This window comes from Theropithecus gelada, chromosome 7a (genome assembly GCF_003255815.1).
Source record: "Theropithecus gelada isolate Dixy chromosome 7a, Tgel_1.0, whole genome shotgun sequence".
In the NCBI taxonomy this organism is placed as follows: Eukaryota; Metazoa; Chordata; class Mammalia; order Primates; family Cercopithecidae; genus Theropithecus; species Theropithecus gelada.
Genome location: NC_037674.1, coordinates 51,181,242 through 51,193,057, shown reverse-complemented (window position 1 = coordinate 51,193,057; position 11,816 = coordinate 51,181,242). Strand labels below are relative to the sequence as shown.

The window sequence follows — 11,816 nt, the reverse complement described above, 5'->3', positions numbered from 1 at the left end:
GTCCCATCAGTGGAAGCCTTGTGTGGGTGGAGATCCCCGAGACTGAACTCAGTGGCGGGATCCAGCCTGCTCAGCTCTCCTACATAGAGCCCAGAGTCAGCAGGATGGGCATCCTGGAGACACAGGCACTCCAGTGGGCTGGGGAACATGAGCAGGGGTCCCTTTGGGGAGGTGGAAGAGGCTATGGTCAGTGGAGGCCATAATGAGGCAGAACGGGCATGATCGGGGGATCTGAGACCCAACAGAGACTGGACTGAGGACACTGTGCCACTCAGGTGGTGGAAACTGAGGTACAGCTGGGCCCCCTGGTCCTGAGTGAGGCCTTGCCAGTCTTGGAAGCTGTGTCAAAGGTGGCTTCATGGAAGGGTGCATCTGAGCACTTTTTTTTTTTTAAGAGACAGGGTCGCGCTCTGTCATCCAGGCTGGAATGCAGTGGCATGATCATAGCTTACTGCAGCCTCAAACTCCTAGGCTCAAGTGATCCTCCCACCTCAGCCTCCCAAAGAGCTGGAATTACAGGCCTGAGCTATGGAGCCTGGTTTTAAATCTTAATAAATATCTCCCCCTGGTCTGCTTCCCTGGCTGACACTCATGCTGGCATCTTGCGCCTAGACACATATTTCTGAACTTGTTTCCATTTGTTCTGACGGGCTCCTCTCTCAATGACCACATGTTACAGTATGTGGCTATTCTTACACATTTCTGTATAGACCTGAGGGTTAGTGCATTAATGTCAAAGTTCTACTGGTGTTTCCAAGCTGGGTGGAATGTTTGGGTTAATTTAGTTGTGGGCATCTTGACAATATAGGCTTTCCCTCCAGGAATGGTGATCCTGGGACGCAGGTTTTGCACATTCTGGTTTATTGCTAGGCTCGCTGCCACAGAGGGATGGCACTGCTCCACATGCCATGCCCAAGAGATGTCCCACCTTATCTTTCTAAATCAAGCTGAATGTTCTCAGCTGACAGGATATCATCAGTGCTGTGGAGACTCACTCCCTCCAACCCGAGATGAAGTGAGGCGGAGACTGGAGCAGATCCGTGCTGAGTGCACTAGTCCCTCCTGACCTGCACTGCTGCTGGCCGGGGCTGTGTCTGAGCTGTCAGAGGACACTGATTTGGGGATGAGACGGGGGACAGTGCTGGATAAATGCCCCTTACCTTCTTTAGCTCCTCCTGTCAACCCAACACTTGGCCACCAAGGCCCCTGACTTCCAGGCCGCAATCACCACTAATCGGGTGCTGCATGGGAACAAAGTGCAGACCCAGAACCTGCAGTTCAGGTCACTCCTCCTTCCAGTCAAAACCTTTGCCCCTCCCAGGTGATTCCACCCTCCTTCCTCTGTGGGCCAAATATCCTAAACAAATGCCTGAACAGGGAGTCTTTATCCGAGTACCCAGAAAACACACACGGAAAGGCTCTGCATGCCCCCTGTGGCCTGCCAGAGGTAAGAGCCTGCCCATCAGAATGCACAGTTCTTGCAGGGAGGTGAGGAGAAGAGGCAGAAAAGATCCACCTCATTATTTCAGCAGGAACCTAAACTTGGGAAAGCCAGACACAGCACATTTCATAATCCTGATACTTTTATAACTGGTTACAACTGGGTCACATGAACAACTGTTTTCCAACATCTTTCCACTGGCCACATAACTCCTTGTAATTTATTTTTTAAGTTTTATTTTGTAAGGCCAGGGGCAGTGGCTCATACCTGTAATCTCAACACTTTCGGAGGCTGAGGCAGGAAGACTGCTTGAGGCCAGGAGTTCCAGACCAGCCTGGGCAACATAGCAAGACCCCATATGCAACAGAGAAAAGCCCTGTCTCAAAAAAATTTTTTTGACTATAGTGGCATGATCACAGCTCACCGTAGCCTACAACTCCTGGGCTCAAGTGATACTCCCACCTCAGCAGCTGGGACTCTCAGAGCGCACTACCACACCTGGCTAATTTTTAAATTTTTGGTAGAGATGCTGTCTCACTACGTTGCCCAGGTTGGTCTTGAGCTCCTGGCCTCAAGAGATCTTCCCAGTGCGACCTCACAATGCACTGGGGTTACAGGCATGAACCGCCATGCAGCCCCTGCAAAATCTAACTGTTCTTCAGGTGCTTCTTTTGGACCTTCTAGTTTGACTGCCATTGGCAAATGCTAGTTTATTATTTTCCCACATTTATGTTAATGGATTTCCCATGTTTTATTTGTCTAGACTAGGGTTTCTCAACAGCAGCACTATTTGGTGTTTTGGGCTGGATAATTCTTTGTTATGGAGCTGTTTGTGCCTCGCAGGATGTTTAGCAGCATCCCCAGCCTCCGCCTGCTACATGCCAGTAGCACTCCTCAGTGTGACAGCCAAAATGATTTCAGATATTGTCAAATATCCCCAGGGAGGCAAAATCACCTCCACTTGAGAACTGCTGACCTAAAAACCTCTGGAGCAATGTTAGATCATGGTAATGATAGCACATATTGCTCCTGAGCTTAATGGGAATCCCTCTAGCATCAAAGTATAGCAGTACCTACATACTACTGTCTGGGCTGTTATTAGTATGCTGTATTAGTCCATTCTCATGCTGCTATGAAGAAATACCCAAAACTGGGCAATTTATAAAGAAAAGATGTTTAAGTTCACTCACAGGTCTGTATGGTTGGGGAGGCCTGAGAAACTTACATTTATGGCAGAAGACACCTCTTCACAGGGCAGCAGGAGAGAGAAGGAGAGCCGAGCAAAGGGGAAAGCCTGTTATAAAACCATGAGATCTCGTGAGCACTCACTATTATGAGAAGAGGATGGGAGAAACTGCCCCCACGATTCAATTACCTCCACCTGGTCCCACCCTTGACATGTGGGGATTATTGCAATTCAAGGTGAGATCTGGATGGGGACATACAGCCAAACCATATCATATCCTTTATATTAGCATACTGTATCAAAGTATAATTTTCTTTTTTTTTTTTTTTTTTTCCTTGAGACAGAGTCTTGCTCTGGCTCTGGCTGGAGTGCAGTGGCATAATCTCAGCTCATGGCAACCTCTGCCTCCCAGGTTCAAGCAATTCTTGTGCCTCAGCCTCCCAAGTAGCTGGAACTAGAGGTGTGTGCTACCATGCCCAGCTAATTTTAATTTCAGTTTGTTTTTTTTTTAAGTACACATGGGGTTCGACATGTTGGCCAGGCTGGTGTCAAACTCCTGGCCTCAAGTGATCCTGCCACTTTGGCCTCCCGAAGTGCTGGGATTACAGGCTTGAGAAACTGCCCCCAGCCTGAAGTATAATTTTCACAATATGAAAAGCTTGACTTTCATACAAATAATGAAGGAATATGTATAAGATATTTCTTTAATTTACAAGGGAGTCAGCAACACAGTGAAACTAGTTCAAGGAGTGTTTTGAGAGACAGTGTCTGTAGTGCTCCAGGAAGGGCATTCCAAAATGTATTCTGAGATAGAGACAAAACTTGTTAATATCCTAAAGGGAGGCCGGGCATAGTGGCTCATGCCTGTAATCCCAGCACTTTGGGAGACCGAGGCGGGCGGATCACCAGAGGTCAGGAGTTCAAGATCAGCCTGACCAACATGGTGAAACTCTGTCTCTACTAAAAACACAAACATTTGGTGCGGTGGTGGGCACCTGTAGTCCCAGCTACTGAAGGGGCTGAGGCAGTAGAATCGCTTGAACCTGGGAGGCAGAGGCTTCAGTGAGCCAAGATCATGTCACTGCACTCCAGCCTGGGCAACAGAGCAAGATTCTGTCTCCAAAAAAAAAAAAAAAAAAAAGGTGTATAGAAAATAAAACTGTCCTCTTTGGGAGTTATCTTTTCTACTGGACAGAAATCTGTAAGTTAACATATATACATATTCTCAAGTATATTCATAACACATTCTCTGGCATATTTCCCTACATTAGTGGTTTTCAAAGCATGGTCTCAAGTTGGAAGCATCAGCGTCACCTGGGAACATAGACATGCAATGCTCAGGCCCCTCCTCAGTCCTACTGAGTTAGAAACTCTGGTACAGGGCCCAGCAGCTGGTTTCACAAGCTGTGTAGGTGATTATGATGCACTCTAATGTGTGAGAGTCACTCCTCTAAATAGTCAAATAATCTTTATTTGTAAAACAAGTATCTATGAAACAATGCTCCAGTATGACATTAAAAGGGCACACCACCCACATTTTAATTTCTGAATTTAAATATTTTGTGTGTCTGATGTTAAATTTTCTGTTTTGTTTTTCAAATACTCTTAAGACAGTTTTCATCTGTTCCTGATTTTCTCTTTTTAAATAAAAAATGGTTTTCCAAATCTATCCATTTTTCTCTTCTTTAAGCTATTGATAGGATGAAACAAAAGTTGAGCCATTCTTACATCTTTTTTTTTTTTTTGAGATGGAGTCTACTCTGTTGCCCAGGCTGGAATGCAGTGGTGTGATCTCAGCTCACTACAACCTCCACCTCCCAGGTTCAAGCAATTCTTGTGCCTCAGCCTCCCGAGTAGTTGAGATTACAGGCACCTGGTACCATGCCCTGCTTTTTCTTTTTTTTTTTTTTTAGTAGAGACAGGTCTTGCCATGTTGGCCAGGCTGGTCTCCAATTCCTGACCTCAGGTGATCTGCCTGCCTCGGCCTCCCAAAGTGCTAGGATTACTGGCATGAGCCACTGTGCCAAGCTTTTTTTTTTTCCTTTTTTTTTTTTTTGAGATGCTCTTCTGTTACTCAGGCTGGATGGAGAACAGTGGTGCCATCATGGCTCACTGCAGCCTCCACCTCCCAGGCTCAAGAGATCCTCTGACCTCAGCCTCTTAGGTAGCTGGGATGACATGTGTGTACCAGCACAAGCAGCTAATTTTTTGTAGAGATTGGGGTCTCCCTATGTTGCCCAAGCTGGTCCAGAAATGCTGGGCTCAAGTGATCCACTGACCTTGGCCTCCCAAAGTGCTATGATTACAGGTCTTACGTTCTTAAAATTTTTCTTTGACATGATGAAGGATAGTCTAGTAACTTAACATACTGTTGTTTTCAACAGGCTAGCGCTTATGATTTGTAAAAGAACTCTTCAGAAATGAACTCAATTTTACCATGAATTGGGACACTTTCCATCTCTTTCTATTCTATAGAGCAGTTCACTTGTCATGAGCTCTGTCTTGAAAACTTGAAAGCCTGCAACAATCAAACCAGCTGCACCTGGTGCATGGGATGGGCATGGAATTGAGGAGAGAGTTCAAACTACGGTCAGCCCTCTGTATCCCGGGTTCTGGATCCTTGGATTTAACCAACTGTGCATCAAAAATATTTGGAAAAAGTAAAACAAAAACAATAATTTATAAATACTTTATCACAGGTACTTACAAAGTATGTTGTATTAGATATTATAGTAATCTAGAGATGATTTATAGTGATAAATCATAACATATGATAACTATATCATAAAATAGTAATCTAGAGATGATTTAAAGTATATGGAAGGATGTGCATAAGTTATATGCAAATACTATGCCACATTATATCAGGGACTTGAGCACCTGTGAATTTTGGTATCTCTTGGGTCCTGGAACCAATATCCTGAGGTTACTAAAGGACGACTGTGTTCAATTTCTTCTTTGGTGATTAGTCTATTCTGTAATGTATTTTTGTTGTTGTTTTGTTTTTCAGTTTTTGCCTCTTCAAGTCAAGGTCAGAAACTTAGTTGTGCTAGACTACACATTAGCTCAAAGCTACCAGTAAGCACAGTACTACTGCAATCTAAGCAACCGATTTTTTTTCTCCATCTGATTGGCAAAAATTAAGATAAGCATCTATCGATGTTACAGCTGTAGGGAGTTTTCCTGAGCATGTTAATTATGACAGCCCTTTTTGCTAGGCACCTAGACGATTCATCAAAATGAAATAAAATACCCACACACTTAAAGAAGTTATCTGGTTTATTTCCTTATCTGGGTGCTGGTTATGTGAGGTCTACAGTTGATGAAAACTTATTAAGCTTTATATTTATAATAGGTACAATTTTCTGTATGTGTAGTATAGTTCAATAGTTTTTAAAATGTCTTTTGCCACAGTCGGCAGCTGTGTATAATGCCATTCACTTAACAGTGTAAAACATGACAATGACCTGAATCTCCCTGGCTCCCGGGATCCTACCCCCTTAAGTTAAACAAATAACTTCCACTGTCAGGTAAATGGGCGGTTGGCGCTGGTTTTTTTCCAGGGAAGGATTCTGGGAGAAGGAGGAGGGGACGCTAGCACTTCCTCCCTGACACTTCCGGTGGGCTGCGGTCCGCTCTCCACCTCAATTCTAGCAGCCCCCTCTCTCCCAGAGGGCGTTAGTCCCAGTCACCGTGATAATCGACTCAGCTGACCCGGGGCGCCACCGGGAAAAGAAATTCCCGGGCCCTGGCTTCCTGGCGAGATGATGAGGCATCGGGGGTGAAGCGAGGCATGGGATGCTGGAGCGGGAATGAGGGGGCGCCAGTGTCTCCGGAAAAGGGTGGAGGTTGTCTGCCCTGGCCTCTCCGCAAACATAGTGTGTGCGGGCGTGAGGGCTGTGGGTCTGATAGAGAAAAGTCTACCGCCACCCCGCTCCTGAGACGGGGTGCGGGGGTAGGGGACGGGTAAGACAGAGCAGGCCAGCCGGCTCAGAGTCCCCGTGCTTCCCTGGCGTGGCGGAAGGAAGGGCCCCTGCCTCCCGGGGCAGGAAGTGGGGCTTGTCTGGAGCTGGGAGTCCTTTCAGGTCCCAGCCCCAAGAGGACCTCCCAAGGACACCCACTTCCCCAGCCCTGCTGTGGGGCTTGTACAAGAACGTGCTTAGAATCAGGCTGACTTTTGCACACTATTAGGAAGCCCTTCGTCTCTTTCCAGACCCAGAAAGTAGTAGTTTTGGGGTTGAGACTTAGGCATCCATCCATCTGCACGTTCTAAGCGCCTAGTCTATACTATGAAGTGTGCTAGGCACTGGGAGGACTCGAGCTTCCAGGGAAGGGGAAATCGGAGGCTTGAATCGGCAGTCATAGTTAAGGTTCTAGGGGCAGAGACCTAACTGCGCCTTGTGTGTAGTGCTAAGGCGGCTCCATGAGGATGCCATCAACCTTAAAGGCGGGTGGCAGGAGCTGGTGGCTGAAGTACAGTTTGTGTACCGGGGGTTGGGAGGCAAGGGTGGGAGGTGTGTGTCTTCAGACAGGAAACAGCATGTGCAGAGAATTCAGGTGAGAGAGAGCATGGCTCCCCAGGAGTGAATGCATTTCCCATAGCTGGGAGAGTATCATTGGGAGGTTAGGGAAAGATGAGGCTGGACAAGTAAAGACCAAATCTTCCTGGCTTTTGGATCACCACAGTCAAGATAATGAACACATCCACCGGCCCCCAAAATTTCCTTATGTGAAGGGCTATTTTAGGAAGTATGACCATGAAGGGCCAGCCTGCCAGGGTGCAATGACTCACGCCTATAATCCTAGCATTTTGGGAGGCTGAGGTGTGCAGGTGACCTGAGGTCAGGAGGTTGAGATCAGCATGGCCAACGTGGTGAAATCATGTCTCTATTAAAAATTTTAAAAAGCCAGGCGTGATGGCACATGCTTGTAGTCCCAGCTACTTGGGAGGCTGAGGCAGGAGAATTGCTTGAACCTGGGAGGTGGAGGTTGCAGTGAGTCAAGATTGCACCATTGCACTCCAGCCTGGGCAATAGAGCGAGACTCTGTCTTTAAACAAAACAAAACAAAAAATCCGGGGGCGGGCTGGTCTGATAAAGTGTCACTTGAGCAGAGAGTGGAATGAAATAAAGGATAGCAAGCCATGTACAGAGTACAGCAGGCATGGAGGAGGGAGCAAGGCCGGTGTCCCCGAGCAGCAGCAGGGAAGCCGGAGTGGCTGGACTTGTGTGGGTATGGGGAAGAGGGGAGAGAGGTCACTCATCTCTGAGAGGCCCGGGACTTTGTTTTGTCCCCTGATGTACCCCAGCACTTAGAGTGGGAGCTGGCACAGAGAAGGCACTCAATTGATGTTTGCTGAGCAGACAAATGCCTGGAGTAGACCTCAGAGCAGGGTTTGGTGGCAGGGTGGGTCAGGAGAGAGTTCACTCAACAGCCTGGTGATAGGGGAGAACAAGAGGCCAGAGGGTATCCATCTATGATGGGGACCAGGGGTCCCTGCTGGGCAGCAGTGTGGGAGACACACAGATCCTGGCCACACCTCAGCCCTCCCTCCAGCCTGATTACCTGCCTCCCTCCCTTGCAGAGGTTCCGGTTCTCTGGTGATCTGGACCGTCCCGACTGGGTCCTGGCTGAGGTCAACACACTGGCCAAGATGGTTGAGTGCACAGGGTCTACTGTGGGTGGAGGAGGGGCGCTGGGCTGGGGATTGTGGGTGTGGAGGATGGTGAAGTTTCTCTGGGGTTAGGGCCTCAGTGCTCTAAGCCTGTGTTACCATGCTTTGTGACCATGATCAGTGTCTGGCCTGCTCTGAGCCAGTCCCCAGGAAGGAGGCGTGAGGTTTACCAGCCTGGCTGATTTAAGAAATTCTCTTGCAGTCCTCTGTGAAGTTGTGGCTGCTCTGCAGCCAGGTACTAAAGAGCTGCTGGGACGGGGGATTGATGTGACTACAACACCCAGCACCCCACTGTCCCATGACTTTATGACCCCCAGTGCCCTGAAACTCTGCACTAGGCCCAGGGAGATGGGTAACCCAGTCTGTCAGCCTTTCTGGGCACCTCCCATACTTCTTTCCAGCCTGTCTGTTCCTTATCGCAGGACCCAGGCTGTGGATGAGGGGCTGGTGAACAGGGGCATGGCACCCTCTTAAGGTCACCTTTCCCCATGGTATGAAAACATTCTGAAGCTCAAGGCTGATGCCAAGTTTGGTGAGTACCCCGCTGAGTCCACAGGCCCCAGGCAGCCTTGGGACCTCTACCTGGTGCTTGGTACAGAGGGGCCCCACCACCCCTCCCAGCAGCATCCTTAACCTGCCTTCCCTAGTGGAGAAGCATGAGGGAAAGACAGACATTGACAGTCCCACCTTCCTGTTCTCTGCCAGCTCCTGGTGTAGCAGTAGTAGTGCCTGTGGCTTCAGGGGGCCTGGGAGCTTTGAGCTGAAGTTAATAGGGCAACAGGGAGGTGGCTGGGCCCATAGTGACACCCCCTGTCCCACCCATGGGTCCTTCAGAGTCAGCCAATGTGAAGGCCACAGTGGCAGTGCTGAGTTTTGTCCTCTCCAGTGCGGCCAAACACAGTGTCGATGGTGGATGCTTGTTCAGTGAACTGCAGCAGCTGGGGCTGCCCAAAGGTACGGGTTGTGGGTGGGCAGCTGGGCAGCCTGTGGGCCAAGGGCTGCTAGAGAGGGGGCCAGGCCCTGTGACCCTGAGGTGTATCCTCCCCTGTCTGGACCAGGAATTCAAGCCCAGCCCCCACCTGCTACCTCCAGAGCTACTCCGTTCTACCCCCAGAGCACGTGGCCAGCCTGTGCCACTCTTACACTTGGGGTCTGCAACCTACGCAGTAAGTATGAGGCCAGCCAGTGCCCGCGCTCATTCTAGAAGGTTCACGCAGCATGCAAAGTGCATGGAGAGTCCAGGGAGATGACTTAACCACGGTCACATGCTGAGCAGCCGCAGAGCTGGGACCTGGCCCTGGGTCTTCTGAATCCGTGCGCTCTGTGATGTGTACATACAGGATCAGACCTTGCCCTTTCCTCCTGGCTGAATTTTCCCTAGTTCCCCGTGCCCCATGTGTGAGCACCAGCTCACTCTCGTTTCTCCCTCTCCAGAGTGTGGTCCCTGGCAGCACGAGTGGGAGAAGGGACAGCAGAGACTGTGGAACCCTCAGCTGCATCTAAGTCCTCTGTGTGGTCTAGCTGTGTGTGCTTGGGGAGGCTTTTGGCCACCATTTTCCCCTCTGTAAATGAGACTGATACCTGTGGCATGGAGGGCGGGAGGCAGGTGTGAGTGCCAAGCACTTGGAGCAGGGCCCTGAGTGAGCATGGATGTGGGAGCAGGGGTGTTCCTCGACTTTATACACCTTGGGGTGGGAGTGGGGCTCCCTGTGTGGGTTGACAAGGCATTGCTTTTCCCCACCCCACCTCTGTCCCAGCCCTGCAAGTCCAGTCCTTGGGGGTCTAGGAGGGAAGAAGCCCCTGGCTGTGTGACCTTGGGCTGGTGCCTGGCCCTCTCTGGCTCTGAGTTTCTGGGAAAGTCAGCACCCAAGGAACACTCTCCAGTTTAGCACCTTGACAAGAAGGGTGGGGACACTGGGATCAGGCCCACCCCTTTGGTCCCAAACCCCTTGGCCCCAGCTGGAGGATGACGAGACACTGGGCTTGGGCGGGGGAATCAGGGGTGTAAAGGGGCCTGTTCACCCCTCAGCTTGGCTCAAAGGCTCAAGGCATCAAAGGCTCAGCCTGCCCCTCAGGAAGGAGCCCGGGCCCAGCGAGACACTCACCAGGACAAGGGCAACTGTGACGAGCAGGAGGCCCAGGATGAGGAGAGCCATGGCATAGTTGGAGGTGAAGGTGTCCAGTGGACTGGAGGCTTTGGGGCCAGGAGAGCCTAGAGCAGAGCAAGAAGGCTATGACCAGGCAAGGCCCTACCACTCAGACTTCTCAGAAGGCAGAATCTGCACCCAGAAGGTGCTGCGGGAACAGAGAGCTGGGGCTGGAAGCACCTTGGAGGGCTCCACGAGGAGGGAAGGCAGGCTTCAGATCTGGGCATGCGGAGGCAGCAAGCCCAAGGGAGGAGGCAGATGGACAGAGGGAGGGGGCCTGCAGAGGGGAGGAGGTACTGACCGAGGTTTAGGATGACTGTGTCTACCAAGAGTACTTCTGACTCGCCCAGGGTGTGCAGACCCTGGCACACACAGTCTCACACGAGGGCCTGGGCTGGCGCTGCTCTGAAGAAGGTGGCACCCAATCTGGTGGTCAGTGGGTTCAGCCTGGTGGGAGGATCATCACAGACTTCAGGGGCCTGGGCAGCCTTAGGGGACTAGGGTAGGTCATCTCTTCCAGCCTCGTGCCCTCAACCCCAGAACCCTGGTCTGAGTCCTGGGTCACCCAGGACCACCCTGGACCCACTGGAATTCCTCCACCACCACTTGGTCAAAGTTCTGCAGAGGTCTGAGGACAAGGGTCAGCTGGGAGTCAGGAGAGGATGAAGAGGGTCACAGCTCTACCAGACGAAGCCTCATTCCTTGTGGCGCCCGGCCCACCCCTCTGATGTAGGCCCTAAACCTCCAGCTGGCCCAGCCCTGCAGAGTAGGTGCCCAAAGGCATCTGTAGCCATCCCTGTCATGCTGGTCTCCCCCAGGGCCCCTTCTGGAACCTGTTACCACAGATCTCACGGTGGGAGGTACAGCTCCGTCTCCTTTCCTTCTCATCCCCCTCCTAGGGGCTTTGTCCACCAAGGCCCCGGACTGCTAGGGGACCCACACCCATGGCCTCCCTCTTTCTGACTGCTGGCCCTTCCACAGCCTGGATACTTGAGCCCTGGGCAGAGGGGTAATGATCCCAGGACTGTCTTCACAGGCAGAGAGGGTACTAGGCCCTGACTCCTTGCACTGAGCTGAGCAGCAGGCATGTCACCAAGGCCCCCTTGGCAGAAGGGGCTTAGTCCTGACAGCCAATCACTCGCCATCCCTCAATGTTCTTGCTAGGCATCCACCCTGGGGACCCAGCTTTCCCCCTGCCCCCAGCTGCTGGCAGCCCCTTCTTGACTCATCCAGGGTCCTGGAGGCCACTCCAGGTCGCAGCCAGCAGCTGGGAGGAGCACTTGGTGTTTCTGCATCTTTTTTTATGGAGCTCCCTTCAGTGGGAAGGGCTATAGACTCAAGGGAGACTGCAGGCCACCCCTTCCCCAC

General features: G+C 50.9%; 1 protein-coding gene and 1 pseudogene across 1 annotated transcript in view; both read left to right on the top strand.

The window, feature by feature from the left end:
• The first annotated feature begins 6,439 nt into the window (after positions 1 to 6,439).
• LOC112627508 overlaps positions 6,440 to 11,816 on the top strand; it is a 28,395-nt pseudogene continuing 23,018 nt past the window's right edge.
• LOC112628008 (golgin subfamily A member 6B-like) overlaps positions 9,948 to 11,816 on the top strand; it is a 6,990-nt gene continuing 5,121 nt past the window's right edge. The window contains exons 1-3 of the mRNA XM_025390773.1: positions 9,948 to 10,159; positions 10,331 to 10,470; positions 11,613 to 11,701. Of these exons, the coding sequence (XP_025246558.1) occupies positions 9,948 to 10,159; positions 10,331 to 10,470; positions 11,613 to 11,701 (441 nt within the window). The remainder of the gene's footprint in view (positions 10,160 to 10,330; positions 10,471 to 11,612; positions 11,702 to 11,816) is intronic.